This window comes from Falco naumanni, chromosome 5 (genome assembly GCF_017639655.2).
Source record: "Falco naumanni isolate bFalNau1 chromosome 5, bFalNau1.pat, whole genome shotgun sequence".
Taxonomy (NCBI): Eukaryota; Metazoa; Chordata; class Aves; order Falconiformes; family Falconidae; genus Falco; species Falco naumanni.
In genome coordinates, this window is record NC_054058.1 from 56807025 (window position 1) to 56830997 (window position 23973).

General features: G+C 41.2%; 1 protein-coding gene across 1 annotated transcript in view; it reads left to right on the top strand.

The window, feature by feature from the left end:
- The first annotated feature begins 3214 nt into the window (after positions 1 to 3214).
- RAP1B (RAP1B, member of RAS oncogene family) overlaps positions 3215 to 23973 on the top strand; it is a 32849-nt gene continuing 12090 nt past the window's right edge. The window contains exons 1-3 of the mRNA XM_040594973.1: positions 3215 to 3329; positions 21913 to 21997; positions 23380 to 23448. Of these exons, the coding sequence (XP_040450907.1) occupies positions 21941 to 21997; positions 23380 to 23448 (126 nt within the window). The 5' untranslated portion in view covers positions 3215 to 3329; positions 21913 to 21940. The remainder of the gene's footprint in view (positions 3330 to 21912; positions 21998 to 23379; positions 23449 to 23973) is intronic.

Consider the following 23973-nt stretch of genomic DNA (forward strand, 5'->3'; position numbering starts at 1 on the left):
GCAGTAATGAAACTGCAGTACACATAGAGCTACATTCTTTGCTCCAACACCCATGCAGCCCCAGTGAAAACAATGCAGGCAAAGTTAGAAAAATTGTACGGAGGTGACCAAAGGCCACCTTGTTAAGCTTTTATTAAAGCATTATTTAAAAAAAAAAATTCCTTTATTTTCCCCAAATAATCTATCAACTCCCCCTTGCCCCCGCACTAGTTTCACAGAAATTCTTAAGATCCGTCAGTATTTTCCTCCTCTTCTTCCATCAGAAGGGATCTTCTATGTTCCCTTGTAGCTGTTCCTCACAATAGCCATGACATTATCACACAGCTCACTGTGTTAGTGGTGAGCGGGCTGAATCAGTTCCAACTAAGTACTGGTCATTGAAATAAGAGGTTTTTGGAGTACGGGCAGGCAACTGGTAAATTGGGAGACAGAAGTTACAGCACAAAGGACAAGTGTTTTGGAGAGGTCTATTTGTCATTAAGGTTTATGGACATAAGCAAGTCTCTTCTGGTTTTTTATTCAGTTAGCAGGCAGCTGGGTATTTGACCTCCTTCTTTTAAAAACTCCAGATTGATGATGGGCACAGGCAGGCCTGCTAAGGAAAGCTGATGTGTCTGTATTGTTCCTATTAACACAACAGCACTTTGGCCCTATCTCCTCCATTTTTTCTGTATTCCTGGTTCTCTTGGGAGTTGCTCTATCATAGGGGCACCTCTGCACTGGTGCAGTCGCTTGAGTGACCATCAGTGAGCAGCTCAGGCACGTGTGAAACGCTTAGCAAGCTAAGCAGAACAAGCCCTGTAGAGTACCGGGTGAGTATGCTTAACAAGCGTATCAATTTCTATTTGCTCGTCACACTGATATGAGTAAAGCTGGTTTAAGAATGATGCTGAGCATTAGCTAGATGATTCACAGGAATATCCAAACTTAAGGGCCCACTTTACATTCAAAGTATGTGGCTGAGAGAGTTGGTTAGAACGGATCCTAGTTGCTTATTTCTTCTAGTTACAGTGATCAATCTCCAATAATGTCTGCATTAAGTAAGCCATATGTGTAAATACAATTCTTTTAGAACACTGAGTTTCAGATTCCCCTGTATGAAACTCAAAACACTGAGATCTGCTCACAGGAGATTCACTCAGACTCCCAAAGGCCCCTTCCTGTTTTGTCGTTGTATAGCAAAGAGCAGTATTTGCCCTGCTGCCTGTAAAACACAAGGCAATTAAAGGCACACTGTAAAGTATTATTAGGGTAATGACACACATCTGTTCCCAGAACACTGCTTGTTATTTGTGATTAGTTCACTGAAGAAAGTTGTGAGGGCAGAGGATATATCTTTCTGTTTGTTCTTTTCCTCTGAATATTTTTGGGTGCTGATAATAGTATTTGCTGGCAGAAAAGACTAAAGAAATAGAAACATTTTTCTATCTGGTGAATAAGCACGCTATACAGCAAATAATTGCATGAGATGCTCTTACGATTTTTACTTGAGAGATCATATTTTACCTATTTTGACATCTCTCATAAACAATTTTTGCCCCACATGGGACGCCCCACTGAGAAAGGACTGGTTTCTATACACTTGATTTCTCACAACCTGAGCTCTCTTGCATTATCCGTCATTTACAGGGATTCATTATCAAAGTACTGCACAAGGGTTTAAGCTGTAAAACACCAAGAGATTTGTCTGGACTTTGGAAGAGATTTTATGACGTCTGGGATTTAGGAGCAACACTCTAAAAGAAAAACATTTTTAAATGCGTCACTTTCTGGACGCCTTGAATCTAGATGAACCTTCTCTTACCAAGGGCAGTTCATTTCACCGGTCATTCTCTGACACCATTTGCTCTGAGCTCTAGTGTCTCTGTCTCTCAAACATCACCCAAAGCTGTATGGTCTCCAAGCATTTACAGCAAGGAACTCTCCATCATGCAAGTGGGGGAAATGTAATCTCTCTCTTTATCCCTTTTCTATCGCTGTCCCACGAACAGAAAGCCTGTGCTTCCTCCACACCCACACTCTTTGCCAGAAGCCTCACTGCAACTTCCTGTCAGTTTTACACACTCTGCTGTGGACTTCCTCTGAGCAAAAGTTTTATCTGAAGGTACCACGTTAACTATTTGCTTACTGTTTCCTAGAAACATAAATGCTCATTTATGTTTAACCTTTATCAATCAAACCCTTTGTAACTGGAAAATACTAGTGACACTCTGGAAAAAAGTGACTTATATTATTTAGGACTGAAGTAAGAGAAAGGCTAAAAACCGCCTCAATTATTTGTAGGCAACGGGCATCCTGCTTTGTATCAGCAGGGCTAATGATAGGCAGTTTGCATCCAGAGGTGTAATAATCCACAGCTGTAAAAACAGCAGTATGTTGCACTTGCAAAACACTCTTCACCCATAGATCTCAAACCCCTTTTAGAACTGTAAGTAATGCTGCCCTGGCATTTATGTTTCCGGCTCTTGATGTTCTAAATTAACTTAAAGCAACCGCAACGTGCTTTTCACCCACCTTCGAGCTGTAGCTAACCTACGGCTCCTACCTGGGGCCAACGAGAACTTGGGGAAAGAGGGACTTGTGTGACCCCAAGGGACGTGCCGCTACGGAGCACGAGGTGTCTTCGGGAACCTCTGCAGGCCCGCAGGGCGCCCCTAGGCTCTGAGCTCCAGCCTTGCCGCGCTTTCCCAGCCCCTGCAACAGCACGTTCAGCCCCTGCTCCGTCTCCCGGCGAAACCCTCCAAGCCCAGAGCAGCACCGCTGACAACGAGGGCCCGCCCCCGGCCCCCACACGGCCCGGGCCCGGCGGCGGCCCCCGCACTCGCACCGCACCGCAGGCGGCAGGCCGGGGACAGGCCGGGGGAGGCCTCAGAGCCGCGCGGCGGGCGGCCCGGCCCGGCCCGGCGGGGTTTCCAGCCCTGGCACCACGGCCCGAGCAGCGGCCGCCCCTCCACCAGCCGCCGGTGCCGGGGGTGTGCCCGCGGGGTGTCAGTGCCCCGCGGGAGCGGCGCCGCCCCTCGCCGCCCAGGCGGCCGCCCCGACGTGGGGCCCAGCGGGCGGGGGGCGCGGGGGGTGGGGGAGGGGCGGCGCGGCCGCCCTGCCGCGCGCCTGCGCAAGGGGAGCGGAGCGGCGAGGTCACCCCTCCCCTCCGCGCCGCCCCCGCCCCGCCGCGCCAGAGCGAGGCTGGGCGTGCGGCGTCACGGCGACGGCCCCAAGCCGCGCCCCGGCACAGGCAGCGAGAGGGAGCGGAGCGGGCGGCGGGCGGAGCGCAGCGGGCTCGGCCGGCGAGGCGGCGGCGGCGGTTCGGCGGGGAGCGGAGGCGCTGTCCGGTAGGTCGCGGCGGGGGGTGCGGGCCGGGCCGCTGTGGCGGGGGAGCGGCGAGCGGCGTGTCTGGTACAGGTGGCGGGGCGGGGACGGGCCGGTGGGGGCGGCGGCGGCGAAGGCGGGGGGGGGGGAGCGGCGGCGGCGGCGGGGAGCGGCGCGCTGCCAGGGAAGGGGCACGAGCCTGAAACATGGCGGAGGAAGAACTGGGAGCCGCCGCCTCGTCCGGGCTCCGGCGCGGGGGGACACCGCAGGGGGGCGGAGGGGGGAGAGCGGGGCGCCGAGGGGCAGCTGCTGCCAGCCGGGCTGAGGGCCCGGCCCTGCCCTTCGCCGCCATCCCCCTCCCGCCGGTCCCCGGAGCAGAAGTTGGAGCGGAAGCGGAAAGTTGTAACCCCGCGGCTCGGGGCCGCGACGTGGGGCCCGGCCGGGTGCGGGGAGGGGCGGGTGACGCCCGGCTCGGCCCCGCCGCGGGCGGGGAAGGGGACGGTCCCCGGCTGCCGCCGTCGTTGTCAGCGGGAAGTCCGAGCCGGAGCCCCACCTAGTCCGGTCGCCGGAGAGAAGCCGCTCGCTCTTTCCGGCCGGCGTGCGGGGGCGAGGCGGGGGGGCGGCCGGGTGCGGCCCGCCGGTGCCCGGGGCGGCCGCGGAGTGGGACGGACGGGCAGCGTCGCGGCCAGCGAGTTCCCCTCCTGCTTATCGCAAAACATAAAGGAAAAGGGGATGACAGGGATGTTCGTCTCGTCTGAACACCCGGCCACCACCACTACCCGTGTCAAAGCAAATGGAAGAATTTGACAGAACGCTTCCTGCGCCAAACCCGGCTAATAAGCCTGAGATCCGCATATCCTTCTGCCTGTGTTGGTGAAGAAGTGGTGGAACGAAAGTGAAGTTTGCAGAGGGGAAAATAAAACCAAATCCGAGTATTTTTGCACTCGCCTCGGATTACAAAAAGGATAATAAACCAAGGTTTCCTGCAAAAAAAGATCGGTGTGCTTTTACTCCCCTTTCCATCTTAAAGGGATGGGTTTTGCCATTCAGGGTAAAACACAAAAAAATTTAAAAAAAGTCTTTTTCTATACTGTTGTGGGGTATGATAGTAAGGTAGTACGGTTCCAAGACAGAGGGTGTTTCAGAGATGCCTGGCTTGAAAGTCGCACAGATTGTCTGTGTGTTCTTGCATTCATATGTTTTGATTAGTGTAATTTGTTATTTCCAGCATATAACGGCTACATCTTATCCCAATGCGAACTGTGTACACAGTTTGACAAAGGCTTTTCAGTATTCTTTCATGGTAAAATATACATTGAAATTACTGTTATAAAAAAGAAGATACAAAACAGTCGTCTTTTTCATAGGTTATAATTAAAAGGTAAAGAAGCAATCACATTGTCTTATATCGTAACCATTCAAAATCAAATGTAGTTCCCTTTGGAAAGAGTCCTTTTCCCCTCTGTGGGAAACTTGAAAAATTAATCAAAATGTCATCTTTTGTACGACTTGCCTCTGTTAAAATCGCAAGTGGGGGATAGACACATACACACACAAAATAACCACTAACAAACTTGATATAGTCAAGTGATTTCACTTTCTTTACTCGTTGCATCTTTTTTTATGCTTGCTCGAAGTCTGTCCTGTAGATTTCATTGTAGCTAAAAATGAGCTGAGTGAATAGTGGAGGTTACCTTGGCTGTTCACATCAAAGGCTTTGCAAATAAAGTAACTGATTAGATGCAGGGGTTTATTCCTTGGTACCTGCATATTTTCAGGGATGCTGCTTCTAGTGGTATGAACTACTTTAAGTTCAAATTGCAACTGTGGTGCAAAGCTTCATGATTATCTGTAGCTAAATAACGGAGATTTGAGTTGCACCGTATGATATAACTGTCATATATCTTTTTGCGGCAAAACTGATCATACTTGGAGCACCAGTCTGCCGAGTGAGTGTGAAATAATGTGCAAAACAGAACTGAAAGACTTTAAGTGTAAAAACAGAATTTGGGGGTGGGGGGAGGGGGCAGTGGCAGCAGCAGAGCCCCAGTAGTCTTTTTACTGTCTGAAACTGCGTGTCTTGCTTCTGTTACTACATACGTGCACCAGATAAGTTTTCTGAGTGGAATTAAAATTGTGCTATTTTGTTCCAAAGCTCTGCTGTAGGACAGTTCATCAAAAATAAATCTGAAATGAGCCATGACAGTTCTTTTTGTGCTGTGCCAGTTTTGCAGAGTAAAACTTGACTGTCTTTTTAATTGAGAACCTTTCTGGAGCAGAGGCAAACAGATGGGAATCTAGGTGAGGGCCTACAAAAGGAGAGAGAAGTTACTTGTATGGCTGAGGAAGGAAGTGTGCTGAAGACTGTGCACTGTAGCTTGTGATCTAACAGTTACTAAATGTGACTTGGGAACTAAAACAATTGTCCACCTATCATGTGGGATGTGTAAAGTGCAAGAGTAACGGAAATACTTGATGCTTACTGCTGTAGTGCCAATCCTGTCATCTGCAGAGCTCTGCTAGCTGCTCCTACTTAGGTATGAGGTGCTCTTCGGGGTAAGAGCATCTTGTAGGTAGCAACAGGCATTCTGTTGTTCTTGGGTGTATGGTAAGAGGGTAGGTGGGTCCTTTATGAATTGGCCTAAGTAACACTTAGATGACTTTTGGATACCTAACTGATGTTTGAGAGTGTTCTTCAGGGTAAGTTCAAGCTGTTGTGAGTTTTAATCAAAATTGCTCTCTTAATAAACAGATCACTAAGCATACCCTGTGCAACAGAAGTTCATGTTTAGCTTGTGGCTGCAAGCACTGCCACTCTTTTGCCTCAGAACAAATACGAAAGCAGACCGAAGTGCACTGTGTAATGTCAGTGTGTTGAATCCCTGCTGAGTTGGGACAGGCTTTTGCTGTGTTCTGTTGCATCTAGGTCAGGTAGAGGGATATTTTAGACAGCCTCCTTGTTTGGAGAGATTAAAGGAGTAGCTACAGTAGCTACACCTTCATATTCGAAGGTAAACTTTGCTTTCCTGCTGAGACATGGCTAAGGTTGTCTGTTTCTATTCTTGCATAAAGCAGGGAGAAAGGAAGGGGGGGTTTTGCTACTTGAATGCTTGTTAATTATGAACCTGTTTTCAGAGTTGTTCAGCAGTTGACTACAGTAGAGCTTTAGTATCTCACTTAAGCATCTAATGTATCACTTTCTCCTTGGGACCTGTCAACCATGAAAAAACAGAGTGGGACAGGCATACTAGAAGCAATATTCTGATGAAGTTTCTATGGCGTTTTGCCTGTAGTAGGCAAGCACTATTTGTAGAAAGTCAAAGACCTTGTCTGCTGGCACAGAATGTTTCTTCCACGGAGCAGTTGAATGAGGCTACCTTTAAAAGCAGCAGTGGGTTCTGGCTTGAAGCTGGTACCTCTTGAGCTTTAGAATGCCTAAAGAAATGTCGGACAACTAAAAGGGAGAAGGGTGGGGGTTTTTTAATTGTTGTGTGTGCCTGTGTAGTATATGCTGTTGTGAGCTCCTGACGTGTTCCTCTCCTCTAGCAGCAAGGAACGGGAGGAAGGCTATAAGCGCCAGGTTGGAAATCTGCCTACTAGGCAACTTTTGAAATATAAAATTATTTGGGGGCCCTCTAGCTATTCAGGATGCTCGTTTTTCAAGAACAGTGTTTTAATAGTAACTCTTACTACTGAAGCAGTAGAGTGACAGTTACTGTAAGACCCTACAGGAATGTGTGTAGCAGAGTTAAAGGAACTTTTTAGAGTTGAACCAGGAAGAGGAGGCATTTGACAGTATCTTGTATGCTGTCCCACTCACATTTTTAGTTATTAATCTAAGAACTTGGTGTTACTTGAAGTAAATCCCTGATATGCAACTATGAAAAGAGACTGCCAATTACAGTACACATGGTTAGTTTATTCCTGGCCAAGGGAGGAAGGCCAGACCATAGTGCAGGAGGGGGACAGCCTAACCCTTCTCATGGACCGGTGTTTGTATCCTGTGGCAGAGAAGCAGCATCTCATGTCTCTCTCCAGACGGAGATTCTCTTCATGGAACCCTTAGTTTCTTAGATCGCTTTGTATCATTCCTGCAGCTGTTGCAGCACAGCAAGGTGTCCTAAATCTGAATGACTTGACCAGGTCTTCTGCTAGAAGGATATTGTGTGCTGCTGTTACTCATTCATTAAATAATTTTCAATATATGTCTATTTGTAGAGCTGTGAGAAACTTTGTCATTAAATTTCTGGACAGTATTGAAGAAGTGGAACAGGAGAAAAGGTTCCCTACAGTTACGAACATAAACTAAAAGGATCTGTAGTTACTCTTTTTTTTCACAGAAACTCTGAGGAGAAAGTGCTTCTTGCACAAAAATTTGTTGACATTGAGGTGAATGTTACTCTCACTTGCTTTAATTATAACACTTATTAGAAATACTTGATTTCTGTAGGTAATCTGGGTTAAAGGAAAAGATGTAGTATAACAACATTTTCTTTAGTGTGGTTTACTGCATAACTTCATGTGAAAGTTTGGGGTTTTTTCTTACACGAATTTGCTGTTGCCCAAATAATGTATGTTGGCCAGCCTGCTTTTCAGTTAATCTAAAATAAGATGTGGACACAGATAGTCCCTGCAACTGTTTCTTCTTGTTTCTCTGTATTAGTTGTTAGCTTTTGAAGTCTTGTTGTAGTTTTTCCACTCATAATCTCTGTTTCTGCAACCTAACCAGTTGTGCCTTTACTTTTTTTCATGTCTGCAATGAAGGGAAGTTTCTTAAAAGCATTCTACATATATCAGGAAGAAGCAAAAAGAGTACCACCACATCATCTGTGTTAAAGATGAACTGCAGGTAACGTGAGTTGCCTATGTGGAGTTCAAGAGGGGAGGTACAGGAGACTGTATGTTGCTAGGGGTGGCACTTCAGCACTACTGAAATCGAAGTGTTTTCAGTAGTTGCAGGGCCAGACCAGCTACTTCTATGTTTTTCTAAAGGTTTCGTGTATGGTCAATATTTTTTATTTGAGATGAAGCTAGAATGCCAAACAGTGCTTGGACTGGATCAGAACGCAGACAATACTGATAGTTAAGTTGTGCGGTTAATCAAACGTCTATAACATCTAGTCTGATACTTCCCCCCTAAAGTGATTCATTAGAAAACTAGTGGAAAGCTGCTATGTGTTTTGTTTTTTCTGAATGTGGAGAACGATAGACTGGAATGTGGAGTGGAAGTAATCTATTAAGTGGAAGTTACTTAAGAATCTTACTCTCTGCAATAAAGTATTTAGGACTAGATTTATTTGTTTATAGTGTGTCATTTACAGTTGCGCCTGGACACAGAGCCATGCACAACTCAGTCTCATGTGCTCAGTTAAGTGTAGGGGCAGACAAACAACATACTGTGCAGGAACATCTTATTAATCTTGCAGATGTGAGGTGGTTAAGGTGAATTGTTAGACGTTAAGATGCAGTCAGTAACCCTCCTATCTTTCATTGTGAAGCTACTTAGAAGGTAACTTTCTGAAAGTTTGATGTACAAGATGACCCATAAACATAGCCTTCGTGTGATTGCTTTTTGTGTTCAGTATTGATGAAGGATTTTCTCAGGGTTGGGAAAGTGTATAAATGAATACAGCATGCAAAATCTTGACTCTTAGTTTCTGGAGTTATGCAGCATGTATGAGGATATACCATTACTGTCTTTCTGTGCCCCTTCTGGCTTGTTTAAAATGGAGATTTGATGGGCAGTAGGCATTCTGTGAGTGTGGTGGGTTTATTTCTGTTCAGGGAGTGGTCCTTTTGTTACTTACTGTCTATTGTTTATATTGGTGCAAGTGTCCAGAAAATACTATGTATTTTCGTGGGTTTTATGATGAGCAGTATCAGAAATGAGTTCTTGGCAAGTGTGAATTCATCTTCAGAGTTCTTGCACAGATACCAGTCCATTGATGAATTTTCAAGATAGTTTTATATTAACAGTATTTACTGAATATAAGTATACAATTTGAGATGCCTTGGACTTGTGTTCTCAGTGGGCTGTAAAATGCTGTGTTCAAAATCCAGCTTCTGCTGACATTAGTTATTTGAGAATATGCCATGCTTCTCCTGATGCTGAATTGTCATCTTAGCACTTGGTGGAAACTAAGTGTATAGTAGTCCTGTGGCACCAAGAAGGAGCACTGAAAGAGGCAAGAATAGCTGATGGTCATGCTGGAGAACCTCTTTGATTTTTCCAATGCATCTTTTTTGACTTAAGTTGCACATTAGGTGGGATCTCACCAAGGAAGAGACACCCTGTTACTTGATATAGATCATACTGGACATTGTATAAGTTTGGAGGCCAAGAGAGAAGTCTGTGATACTATAATAAGCAGACATTCATAACTCATCTTTTAACTGGATGCTTGGTCTTCAAATGTTCTTACTTTTTGGTGTACAATTTTCTACTTGCTTTTTATATCTGAATACTAAAGCAGAAATAGGTATCATTCAGAAATGCTTCTTTCTCTCTTTGTATGTTCTTACAGTTTATTGTTACCTTTTCACCTTTCTTTGTATTTGAGCAACTTTGCCTTTTTTTAAGGATACTTTGGTGGTTTGTTTTTTTTCTGCTCTCCCTAAACTTTTTATTTCAGGAAATGCTCTAAGCTAAATTGAGGTTCAGCCGGAGATCTTGCATAGAAAATTTAAGTGTGGTAGCTGAAGTTCTTCAAAAATTGAGTGGCTGAAAACAAGGTTTTACAATTAATTGCTTTAGACCACTGTATTTGCTGGTGTTTGGCATCCTTTTGATCTTTGTGTTGCTTTTCATCAAACTCTTAAGAGTAATCTCAGAAAAGTGCTGTATCTATATGAGTAGGAATTACAGTGAGAAAGAAAGATTTCATGTGAAGCCTCGAATAAAAAGATCAAGTAGGTTGCACAGTTTTATTCTTGAAGAACAAAGAAATCCTCATGCTTTTCTGCTAGAAATTTGGGTTCTGTTTAGCCAGGAAACTGATGAAGAAGCAGCATTAAGTGCATGTTAGTTTGGACTTAATTTAATTACTGTAACCAATATATTAAACAATGTGCAGTCTTGCTGACTGAAAGTACATCCTGCTTCTAGCCAGAGGCAAGATCTTAAGACACAATTTGCAAATACTTTTTTGACAGACAAATATATAAGCTTGAAAATATTTGTATTTTCAGGTAATTTTCTCCTTCCATTGCTTAATCTTATAGTGGACTACATGAAATCCAGTGTGATAAGTTTTACAGAGAAAAGCTGAAGCCTCTTTTCCAAGCTGAATGCTGAATCTCCTTTAATAATAAAAGTGAAAATAAGGAACCATTCATAGCCTTACCTACAAAAGGTCAAAGCCATAGATCCCAAGAACCTAAATAGAGAGTGCACTGGGTAAAATGGGAGTACCCAAAGCAATGTGGAAATACAAGGCTGTGGTTTCATGAAGGATAAATTTACTTTGCTGGAACAGTCAGGGTGGGCTAAAGAGTCATTCTTCCGCTCAGGCTTTGACCAAAATATAGGTTGTTTTGAGATGTGTATCTTTAACTTGCTGAAAGTAAGTGTCTTCTCCAGTAGAACATTTAGGATGTTCTAGTAACACTTCTTTAAATGCCGTGGTGGTTGTCATAGTTTAAATAATAGATGACTCTTAGAAGACCAGACATGCTGATTTGTATTCAGAAAGGTTTTCCCATTCAAACTTCTGGAGCTGATTTTAAATTTCAGTATACTTTGGACATCTACTACCTTATCAAAGTAAAGCAAAGTGAGTCTTAAGGTACAATGGGATTCTTCAGAAAACGGCAAGCTTTGAAGATGCAGAGGAACCAAAAAGCATGGTCTAAACAAGAACTAGAGTGATCTTAAGAAGATTCAAGTAGACTTGATTAAAGAAGTTTAACCCTCATTAATTTGGTAACTCTCTGCTAAAGATCTAGTCCATATAATAGAAAGTGGTGTGGGGGTGAGTGTGATTCAGATTCATTTGGTTAAAATTACTTTTTTTTTCTTTTTTTTTTTTTTTTGTGCGTGTGTAGGTGTCACTGTGTCTATGAGCTCAGGCTTGCAAGTGTGAATTGCTTACCTTTGGGTTCCTGCTCATAACTGTCAGATTTTAACCTCTCTGAAATACCTGACCCATTAAAAATGAGACTTGGGCCTGTCTAAGATGTATCAGCTGCTCAAAAAGCAGATGCACAACTATGGCAGTTCACAGCTTGGCATGTTATGATAAGTCAGCATTTGGTTTTGGGAGGAGGGGAAGCGGGGATGGTTTGGTTTGGGTTTTTTGTCTTTTTGTTTGTTGTTTTTTTTTTTTTAAATACTCTGCTCTGCAGCTTGTGACAACTTAGCAGTTACCTCAGAAACAACCAGGTTGTTGGCAGAGTTGCGGAGGTCAACTTCTACAGTTGTCATCTTCTAGTCAAGGTGTGTTTGAGTTGAATGTTCCCTGAGGAGCTGCCATCCCTAGGTTCAAGATGCTACTGCCTCACTGCCCAAAACAGAACAGGATGTTCTGCCCAAGTTTCAGCCACTTCAGTTAAACATTTCAGACCTTTTGCAAACCCACCTTCATCGGTGGATTCAGCTAATAAAGTTAACTGAAAAGAAGCAGTTAAGGTTGCACCTCCATTACTGCAGGGCCAGCAAAACCATGTGGCAGAAGATGGTAGTTATTGGTGGGTGTTGGTGTATACTTTTTTCAACTTAACCTCAAGACAGATGTCTCAAGCTTTAACAAAAGAACTGTTTGTGAAATTAGGTATAATTTGGGTGACCTCAAGTGACTTTTGCTGCTCACATTCAAATATCGTGTTTCTGTTAGGGAAGTATTGATTGAGAGGTCAAAACAGACACGAGTTACAATTACTCAGGACTTTGCTGATACGGTTCATTTATCATGGAAGAACTAATTTTATTCCTGTTAATGAGTGCTAGTAGCTAGTATTCTCAATTTGCATAGAATCAGTGTCCTTTCAACAGATAAAACTTCTAAACTTAATTAAAATGACATACGGGAATTTCTAAGACTGCTCTCAGGCTACTAGCATGATTTGTAATAGAATTACTGCAAATGATATATGGAAGAATACTTTGTAGATAAAGGGCCTATACCAGCCCATCTTAAATGTTCAGTAACAGCAGATCATACAGTCATGAAGGAAACATATATCTGTGCCTTGATGATGTGTTAGTAAGGTAAGCATTTGTGAATTGAAACTTTTAATACCAAAGACAGTGCAAGAAATGGTACCTTGGGATACAAGCTCTGGCATTGCCGGGGTTGTATATGATGTGTTGGTTATAGGGAAGAATAGACAAGAGGAACAAAAATTCAGGTGGTATTGGAACTGCAGTTGAACTGAGCATTGCATTATGTCAGTAGAAGGAAACCCAATACAAGGCTTTACTGGTTCAGCAGCCAGTGTCACAATCAGAGTACAGATAGGATTGCCAGATGTTAAGCAGATACCACGTGGAATTTGAGGCTAGGTCTTGTTTCTACAACAGAAGTTAATCTGCCTTTTTCCAAAGTAGAGTATCTTAAGCCAACTGGCAAGTTTATTCTTGAAGTAACTTTCAAACTGCACACGAGTGCATTTTTACTAGAGAGGTATCTTGACTGCTGAAAATTTCCATGCCTTACTTGTCCTGCTGTTTTTAATTGTTTTTGTAGCTTGAAAGATAAAGTTACTGTAACAGTTATGAGGAGAAACAAATGCTTATACCTGCTTTTAATCAGAAGGATGCATATCAGGTAAAGCATGTTGCGTATACCATGATGTGCCAATCCATTGATTGATAAAAGTTTTAGAGCTAAATACTGTTTATTCTCTGCAATGACAGTAGAGCCAAATGTACAGCAGTAAATTGCTGTCTCAGTTCTCAAAACTTGCTGTATGGTTGAATACTTAGCTTATGCATAGCAAGGTATTGTCAAGTGGTAATTATGCATTCTCTGAATTTAATATATTTGTATTTTTTAAAATCTGAGTGGTGGTCTTTCTGTTTATTGTCTGCCTGGATTTCCTTTGCAAGCATAAAAAACATTTGCAATTTAGTTTCTTCAGGAATTCTGAGATCATCTTTTCAGCTGGAAATCTGAATGGTAGAACATGCACAACTTTCATGGAGGACAGTGACTATTTTACAGAAGTAGGGAGAAAATGTAAAACCATAGCAAACAGTTACCAAAAACTAAGAACAAATCTGATAAATGTTACAAATTCCAATTGGGGCTTAAATAGACATTGTAGCTTAGGTTTTATAAGGGACTCCAGATTTGAATTTTTGCACGAAGTTGAAACTTGAACTCTGTGTTGAAGCATAGCATATTTTTAGTAGCTTAATGTTCATTGCATCACTTGCTTTGAATTTAGTTTTTACACTTTGTATGAAACTAACAGACATGTGCAACTTGCTGTAGTCTTTTGCATTAGGAAGCTTTCATCTTGAGATGGTGGCTTCGAGCAGGCCAGTTTTCATCCTTAGAACCTGTGTTAAGTTTATGTGCAGATTTAACATCTAGCTGGGAAGTAACTGAGTTAAGGGAGAAAAAAACCCAAAACCCACCAGATTTTATTCAGCTATACTAATTATAGAGAGTGGAACTAGTCTCACAAGGTAAGCTCATGTTAGCTGCTTTGTGGAACTTGTCACTGTGTGCAGTATTACTCAAGATAGCTCCCTTCAATGAAAGGAGGAAACCTTAGTTAAGCTGTGGATAAGTGTCCCTATAGGCAGGTCAAGGAGCATCTTAAACCTCAGTGCCATGTTTGTGCTGTAGTAACTTGTTCTGAGGTGGTTAGTATGTTTTCATGTCATTGGATAAGCTTAATCACCCAGACAGCTTTTTGAAAATGCTCTGAAGATTCTCTAGTGTCAGTTAAAATATTTGAACATGATTGAAGAAATACCGTTGTCCAAGAGAAATTACTGTATTGGTGCCCATAAAAACTAGCTGCCCAACTGATAAAATACGTGTCTGTTAAGAAGCTGTCTCAAAACGAGGTAAAAACTGGAAATAAAAATTGCTTCTAGCTTTGTTTACGGAACAGTTGACTCACTTCCAAAGAGTCTGCATTAGTAATGAAATAGCTCTACTTCCAGGAGTCCTGGGTATAAAAGCCTTTAATTAGACCTGATGAGCTTTTCAGTGTATCTTGTCTTCAGAATTGATTTCTGAATAATGTTTTCTATAAATAAGTGTGAAAGTCAGCTCTGGAGTATTTTAGCTTCTTTCATAAGACACACTGCTTACCCTGTTGAGTAAGGATTATCTGAGTTGCATCTAAAAAATGGTGAAAATGAACAGGCTTCCACTTCAGGTTATGTTGTAGGTTGCTGCTTATACCCTGAGATTACTCTGGGGAAAAAAGAACCTTCTTGGAGCTGAGGGATAAGAATTTTGGACTTCCCCTTACATGTAAGTATTTGGGGAATGTTAAGAACAGCACACATCCTCTCTTCTCTAATTCATTGCTTCCCTGAAGAAGGGATTCTAAACCAAGAGACTCAAAACTTAGTGGAATCTGGACGGTACAATTAGAAAGTTTGGCTGTCTGAGGCTGCTCCAGTACCAGAAGTGGGAAACATCTTGTCTGGAAAGACTTAATCCTCTGACCTTGGTTGGTCCTGTGACTGAACTAGAGCTATTTTTCCAGATGTCTGACCATTGGTGTCTTGCTCCATCTCAGCGCTAGTATACCCTCTGAGAAGCAGGTTTTTAGTTCCTTGGCTTTTTTTCCCCTCCACTGCTAATTGTAAGCAGGTAAACCAGTTGGTTAATTTGCTTCATCTGTTATGTTAATGCTTGAAACTTTTTCCTCATGCAAACAGTTGAGATTAATTTAGGAGTGCTATTCCCAAGGTGGTTCTAACAAAGCATCTCTTCCAGAGATAAAAATGGGCTGGGGCAGAAGCATTATGAAAATTTTAGTGAATACACTGCAACTTCTCAATACAACCAGAATGTCAGGGTCTGAACAAGAATCATGGTGTCTGCAAAGTGCTGAATAATCATGATGCCTTTTGAAAACGATAATGTTTCTCAGATGAGTGTATTTGTTTAATTCTGTACTTGAACAACTAGTTCAAATAAGCAAGTCTTGGGGATGTCTTTGAGTAGTAACTGTATTTAGTTCATGTCTTTGGTCTGCGGCTGAGCTCTAGTTACAGTGTCATTTGATTTAATATCACTTGGAAAGATTGTATTATTAACTTTCCCATTCCTCAGGTAACAAAGTTGAATCAGAAACGAAAATTTGAAGCTGAAGGAGTTGAAAGAAAACTAAATTCTACTCAAAAAAAGAAACAAACCCCCCAAAATCCACCAAAAACATAACAACGCGCTTTCATAACTATCATATCAAGCTCAGTTATCAATGGTATTTGAACTTCCGTGAATTCTTTGTTGTGTGGTTGCTTTTCAGGAAAGCTTTACAAAGCAGTAAGTGTGCAGTTTCTTCATTTGCTGCTAAAGTAGGATTTCTTATTCCTCAACTTTCTTAGCATCATCACTTTGGTTTGCCTTTTTCTGGAGACATGCTCAAGAAAATGACGGAGAGGAACTTTTTCCTGGTTTATCTGACAAGGGCAGAAGTGGAAAGCAAGTTCCATGTTCATGGTCTTTGACAGATGTGAAGCTTTTAAGATGCTTCATTTCTAGTGACTTGTTCTGGTTAACCTTTCTTCTGTGCATTTATTCAGAGATCTGTTCATCCTTCAAAGAGAATCTTTATGGGAAAAAGTGTCCATTTCTGTCCATGTGAAGCTGTTGCTCATCTAGTTTATCAAGTGCTTTTAAGAGGTATGCCATTAAGAAGGAGAATTAAGCAGTTAAATTAGTACACTATACTAATACATTCATACATGCATTAATTAGAGAAAGTAATATGAACAGACTAGTGAGAGGGGCTTCACAGATGTGGTGGTTTTATGGACTGTATGTTTCCAGAAGTGTACAAGGCAGTTACTGAAGTGCCACTGGCAGTTAATGGAGGCAATCTGAAAGCAAACTGTGTAATTTCAAGGGATTGTAGTACTTGACATCATTAGAATCCAGTCCAGTTTATGTGAAAATGCTATGTCTTGAAGAGTAATTTCCCTCATTTTTCTAGCTGAATCTTGCATTAGACATCTCCAGAGTTCACAGTTATGTCGAACATCTGTCCATATAAATACTTGACTCAGCAGTTCAAAGCCAAAACCTGCTCCAATTAAGAGGAAATTTCTTTAGCACCTGCATGGAGACCAGTTAACAGTATTTTCCTGCCTAAAGATGGAGGAGCAGAAAAATGAAAAAAGCAAAGGAAGCTGGCATTGCTCTCGCTCTTTGCAGATCTGTCATTGTAAAGGTAGCCAGCATCCAAAGCAAAATTTCTTTCTTGAAATAGACTCCACTAAATGAAGAGGGATTCAAACAGGTTACTTGATTTACTTGGTTAGGAATAAGTTTAAACTTGCATTTAATTATTGAGTGATTAGGTGGATACTTCTCATCAACTGTCTAATAAAACTGGGAGGTTTTTGCTTATCTGTTAGTTATCATAGTCTCTTTATTTCTATTGTGGACCCTTGAGTATACCAATTTTACAGCCCTGAGATGAGGTGTTCTGGGGAGTACAGACAAATACTATTGTTAGGCTTAACACTCATATTCTAGAAATTACGGCCATGCTGTGATACAGCTGTAGCTTTAGAATGCTAAGTTGTAGATGAGGAAACATATAAACCTGAATGTCTCCTTATTTGAATGGCTGAGGTCATGTGATCTAATGGTCCTTTCTCCTCCTTTCCAGTTAATACATTTCTTTCTGATAGCTTTAGAACTGAAGGGTATCGTTGAAATGACTGGTCAGTGCAGACTGCTGAAAATTATTGTTCAGGTGCTAAATTGAGCTCTGTTTTGACTGTACAGATGGTTTCATAATTACAAATTCCTCCATAGTTCTTCCAGTAACTTATTTTTTTGGAGGGTGGCAGAGGATGACAGTATGTGAAATGCAAGGCACAGGCTTTATAAAGAGGTGTTCCATGCAAGAAATCCAGTATCAGTTTTAGAATGGCTAGAGAAGTGCACTTTTTTTTTTCCAGGCAGAAAAGGGAATCCACCAGAATTTTGCAGTTCCATCCTGCCATTTATAGTTTGCATCTCTTTCAGCAGTTCAACTTTTTACTTCTAATGTCTTGCTTGAAGCTTAATGGCTTCTGTTGTTTCAAATACTACTATTGGGTAACTGAAAGGTGCTTTTATGGCTTAAACCTCCTCTTTTATACTTCGTTGTCTTCCTCCTCTGCCCCTACTCATTTGTCATAAATGAGTCAAAAGGAAATCCTCTTGGCACTGGATGGAGCTGAATACAATATTAGTTCCAGAGTCAAGCATTGTATCAGTCTTAAAAGTAAAGTTACAGCATGGTCGAGGTTTAGGATGCAAGCAGTCTATACAACCTGTGATATGAAAAAGTGGGTTTGAGCTACAGCAGTCAAGTCAGGCTAGTTGGGAATCGCTGGAAAGTTAAGTTCAGGCAAGATCAGAGTCCTAACTCAGTCTGGAGCACGCTTGCAGCCAACAGGCATACTGATCAGTGAAGGTGCATGATAGGCTTTTATTATACCAAATAATTTGGCAGACCTCAGTGTTGTAAAGCAGCTCCTACCTTCATGGGCTGGTTGCTTCTTAGCTGAGAAGGTGGCAAAGACCTGTATGTAACCAGAAGTTATCTTCACTAGGAATTGAGGTTTTCTGTTAGAAAACAGTAAGAGAAAGGTAAAGTGACATCAGGACTGTTCCTCAAAGCTGTTGGGGTGGTGGATCTAAGCGGGAGCAAATGATAGATGGTGCTTCTGCTGCATGCTGTGTTAGAGATCTCCAAGTTTGCTTTCTTAAAGTGTTTTGGAGAATACATTGGTTTGTGTTTCATTCCAAGATGTCATGGCCAGACTATCTGATGATGATTGATGACTTGCAAGCTACTTCTATGCTGTGTAGGTGTGTGTATATATAAAGTATTACTGTGTGCTCCCGGTGAGTTAGGGAGTAACTGTACAAATGACAAACAAGTTCTTATAGAGAAAGAGGAAATCGGTATCTAAATTGCTCATTGCCCAAGTTTGGGTGGAAGGTCAGAGAAACATTTGAGTGAACTACAGTCTGGCTTTGTCTCATCTTCAAAGATCTTAAAAAAAGCTTTTTGCTTGGGTGCTTCAGAAATTAAGATGATTGGCTAACCAATGTGTAATAGTGTGTAATGCTTTAATTATGTACCACCACTTAAAAGTAGTGAAATTGGTTCCAGAATGTTGTACAGCAATTGGATATTTAGGGCTGAACTTCTAAATCTAGATACTGAAAGAAGCTTTGGCTTGGATTAAATTCCTAAATCCCTGTTTGAGAGCCAAAATGGAATTAATTGCTAGTCTCTCACTAAAACCAAGTTTGTTGGCTGCTTCTTCCAGTACTTGGAATTTTCTTTAAGGAATTTTAGGTCATTCAGTAAGAAAAAGTCACAGATTACTCAAAACAGTAGGTAAAACAGGTATTTGGTACCCGCTGCTTAATTTCTGTAACTCCTAAATTAGGCACTTTTAGTACTGACATCTCCATATTTAGTTGCTAACTTCAGACTGAAAAACTCAGCTTAAACTGTAGTGAAATTACTGCAGTTCACTCAGATTACTGTACTGGGATTTCCCCTACACTGACTAGCTTTATGTTATTCTACTGACACCTTTCCAAAATTAAAGGCATAACCAAATGTTTTAAAGAAATGACAGGTAATGTAGTTATAGGCTTAACTCATCATGAGTTTGAAAGGTGTGTTTCAGTACAGTTAGAGACAACCCTTTATTCCTCTCCTTTGTAGAAAGGCTGGACGATTTACAAGTCTGTGGATCTAATTGAACATCTACAGTGGTGCCAAGTAGATGAAACTTGTGGTGTGAATGGTTCTGGTGGTCCATGTTTGCAAAAAAATCAGTGTGGGGAAGGAGAAACAGTTTTTTAAAGTCAAGAGTGAAAAGTTGTTCTGCTAGGTGTGAAAAACACTGAAGAGCCCTAAAACGTATTGGTAAGAGAAACCTGTGGAGACCTGCTTTGCTGGGCATCAGGTCAGTGATTTTTCCTTGTATTCCTTTTGCTTAAGGTGCAAGGAATGGTTTTGGTAAGCTGAAAGACTGCTCATTATGTATTTTGCAAGAAGAAAATTAAAGAGGATCTGGCCTCTTGCTTTCTCAGTCTTCTGACAGCGTGGAGTTAATCAGTGTTAGTAAAGATGGACAGTAACTTGTAGGTGCTCTTTTTCTATGCAAATCATCTTACCATTTTGTGCTAAACACCTAACAGATGGTATGACTCCAGAGATGCTGTGAAATTACAGAGATGCTGTGAGAAGGGTCTTTCTTACCTTACTTCTGCTGCTTGTCTTGTACAAGTACCTGTGCTGGATTCCCTTTGCTTCTCTCCCCCAGCCCCCAGGTTATTTGTCCCCAGATTATTTGTCGGCTGGGGAGGGTTTCATTCTTTCCCCTGGGGTGGAGAAGGGAGAAAACGGGTAACTCAGTCGGGTAAGTGCTAGAGCCCCTGCAGGAAAGGAACTGAGATGAGACCTCCTTCCCAGGGCAGCAGTAAGAGTCCTGTTAGCTCAGTTGCTAGCAGGACTGTAAGAGGTGTGTTTTCTTGAGCATTATAACCCAAAGATGTGTCCTTAAATTTTGTTTTGTTTGCTGGTCAGTTTTGAATGAAGATGAGCAAGCAGATCTGGCAGACAACTGTAGGCAGCCCCACTAGCTAGTGTGGAAGAGGGGAACAGAGGTAGCTTGTAGAACAATGGTCTCGAAAGAGTATTTTAGTTGCCTCCAGTTATTCATGAAACTACAGTCATTATAACTGCAGTTAGATATCTAGCAAAACATTAATCAACTTTCAGACTTAAGAAGGGATCAGTTTGAAAACTGACTTCTGGGATCCTGCTGTTCTTTTTGAGAAATGTTTGTTTGCTGGAAGGAGGTTGGTTTAATTTTCTTACACAGATCTCTGTGGTTCTTTGTTTAGTGTTTAAATGTTTCAGAATGAGAAAATGCATGTTACATCCTCTTGGATAATTGTTTCTTATTAATAGTAACTGTTAGCTTTACTGTAGTAGGGTTTATTCAGTATTTCTTTATGGGAGAACAGTAATGAGGTAGAGGAAATACAGTATCTAATGGTTTGCAGCATTTTATCGTAGCTGCATTAAGAGTTGATAGTTTGAAAATGGCCACTATTAAAAAATTAACTAAGCCTTTTTATCAAACCCTGCTTAGTGTACCGGATTTTAGCATCATGGTTGTACTTTGTGCATATAGATCAAACTTTGTGTCAGTAGTTTTGGTTGTTACTTCAAGTAAATAACTGCAAGTAAAGAAAGGCTGTTGCCTAAAGAAGTTTCCCATTCTGTGTGGGTTTTTTGTCAGCATGCTGATGCTTTCAGCTCTTCAGAGGGGACTGGAGACATTTCATGCGTATCGGCTCGTACGAACCAATTCATTTACATGTGTACATACATGCAATTACAAAAACTTGTGTGATATGAAATAAGTTTGGGGGATGGGTGAGCAGAGGATGTACTAGCTGTGAAATCTGAGAAACTTTTTTAGAATTACTGTGTTAGTACCGTAGGTAACTAACATTAGCAGCTGTTTACCTGATAAACCTATACAATACTCTGTAGCTGTTATAAAACTGCAAGCTCTTTAGGCATCTGTGTCGCTTTTGGAAATACTGGGTTTGGTCTGTTGTTGCAAAATGTACGGTATGAGCAACTTGTGAGTGAATGAAAGATCTTGAGAAACCTGTGAAAAACCTTAATACTTGCTGTGACTATAGCTGAAAGGTACTACAGGCCCATTTGACTGAAGAGATTTTGTAGATTTCTGAAAAATGTTATGAGATGAATATGCCTCACTGGATGGTTTACTGTAATCCAAGTAATTGGTCTACCAGTTGGGGTGAACTAGTTTCTATGCCTGATTCCCCTTTGCTGTAAATAAAGGAGTTGAATTCATCCAGAGGCCTCTGAGGAAGTGATACGTGCATATGGGTGTGAGCAGTTCTTGCGGATACTCATGTGCTTTCTTTGAAACACCTGTGATGGTTTAGCAGGATCATGATACTGAGGTCTTTATTACAGAGTCTTAATCTGTTCTTGCCTCTTATCTAAATTACCGTTTCATGGGATATAAAAAAATAGGAATTTTAAAAACTTGCCAAGTCTGTACTGTGAAATTAGGTTAGATAACAGGTAAAGAACCACCATTATCCATGTGTTAAAACATGATAACAAGAAAACCTTGGAGGTACTTTATTTGTGCTGGATGAAAAAGTAGCATCATTCAGCAATTACCATGTCTTGAATAAATATCTGTAGTTTCCGTATGGTGTAATAAAGTGACATCTTGCTTAGGTTATGCCTGGTTATGATAGTATATCTCGTGCATTTATCAGTTGATCGATATTTAATTGTTCATGTCTTGTTATATATGCAATCTTGCAGTGGCTGTCGTAATGATAACATAGTTGTCCTGTTGATCGAAATGGTGAATAATTTATTGTGTTTCAGGTATTGAGGGTGATTTACCTCTTGCATCATGCGTGAATACAAGCTAGTGGTTCTTGGTTCTGGAGGTGTTGGAAAGTCTGCTCTGGTAAGTATTCTCGGAGGCAGTTCAAGTATGTTTTCTTAAGCTTCTTTTCTCTAATACACTCTCTACTACCTCATTTCTTTAGGTAAGCATGCACAAATAAACATATCTGTAAGTAATGACTGCTGAGGGTTCCTGGCTCGAATAGATACATCCTTTACTGGGTGTATCTGCATCTAGCGGTGCACTCTCACATGCTGCTATTTTTGTATGGGGTTGGTTGATGGTGCGTGGTCAGTCTTTTGCCTGTCCTATGCAGCGAAGCACATAGCTACAGCATTATGAAGGTCTCTGGCTTCACTGGATAACCCAGCCATAGGTCTGTGGGAAAAGCTGCTTCATGAAACTCACACGATGAAGTGGTTTGCCTATGTCTGGCCTTGGTAACTGCTGTCTCTAGAAAGGTCTTCAGGGTGCTGTTTGCTTAATGTTGAATCGCAGTCTCTAAAGCTCTAGGGTTTTTAGTGCAAATACAAATTTGCATGTTTGTAGGAAGTTTAAAATGTTTTCTACATCTTTCCTTGCAAGTAGATGTATAGAAATGGCAGGTAGATGATTGTAAACCCAAGAGCTCATGTATTTTAGTTAAGTGATTACAGAGAAGTCTAGTCTGACCTAGGCTAGCATGGAAAAAATTTGCAGAATATGATGTTCTCAGCCCACCTAAGAACTTCACGCCTTCCAGTTTAATTGTGCACCTTATCATAAGATAAGGTCTAGAGGTCCACTCTTACAAGGTAAGAACTCTTCTCTTACAGAGCGGTTCCTAAAGGAAAACCTAAAATGACAGATCATGTTAAATTGTGAAAGAACTTTTTCTTCACCTCTGAATTCTTTATCTTACTGCAGCATTTCTGGATTTGAACCTGTCTGCTCTGACTTGGCCATTGAGTCTTAAAGTTCCATATGACTTGTGCTAAAAACGTCCTGCATGCTAGGTATAAGGAATATTCTACTGAGTCTAGTTAAGACTAGTAAATGCTGGCAGTTGTTTTTTGACTAATTCCTGTCCTGGCAGATAAATAGCAGAAGGTGCGGTAGTTCTAAATGTAAAAGCCATGCAGCTGTATAGTATCCTATTCAACTAAAACCTAATAATGATTCCAAGAGTTAGACAAACCTTAAATCAATGCATGCTTTAATTCTTACACTCCTAAGTGAGAGTGCATAAAGGAAGGTGTAGCACTGCTTCATCTAACAGTACTTAGTTAAACAGGCATATGCATCTAACTTCCTGTTCTTTCTTACAATTTATAGTTATGTTGATCACTTGCCTTCAAAAATGTAATGGATAACCAAGTATACACCTAGAACAGTAATTTGTCTACAGTGTTTACAATATGTCACTATACAAGAAGAATCTTACAAGAACTTTTGTGTTGCAGACTGTACAGTTTGTTCAAGGAATATTTGTTGAAAAATACGATCCTACGATAGAAGACTCCTACAGAAAGGTATATGCAAAAGACCTGTCTAGTGTTACGGAAACTTAAAACTGCATTATATGTTGTTAGATATTTGAGTCATTGCTTGAAAAAGGGTATGCATGGTGATCCCATGTAATACCAAGTAAGAAGTTTGAAATGTAATGGTGCTCTTAAAGTCTGTCTGAAAGGAATAATTCAAAGCTATTTTTTTTATGTTTAAGCATAATACCTTACGAGCTAGTCAGTAAAAAATGCTAATTTCATGGTTAGATTTGGGAACATTGATTTTTTTTTTTTTTTTTTAAAGTGACACTTTTTATTTTTTTATAATAATTACTATTAGTTTGTGTGTTACTATCTGCAGGTACATTTGGACTTGTATGTTTGAGGTTCTAAGCTTTGCTACTAGGAAAGTCTGCTAAAAACAACTTCATGCCCACCTTCAGAACACTGGAGGCATCGTACTGTATTTCTAAAAATTTGACCAATAGCTTGATATGCTTCCATTGTTGTTGTTTTATTAATAAGTTAACACAAACTTATCATAAAAGA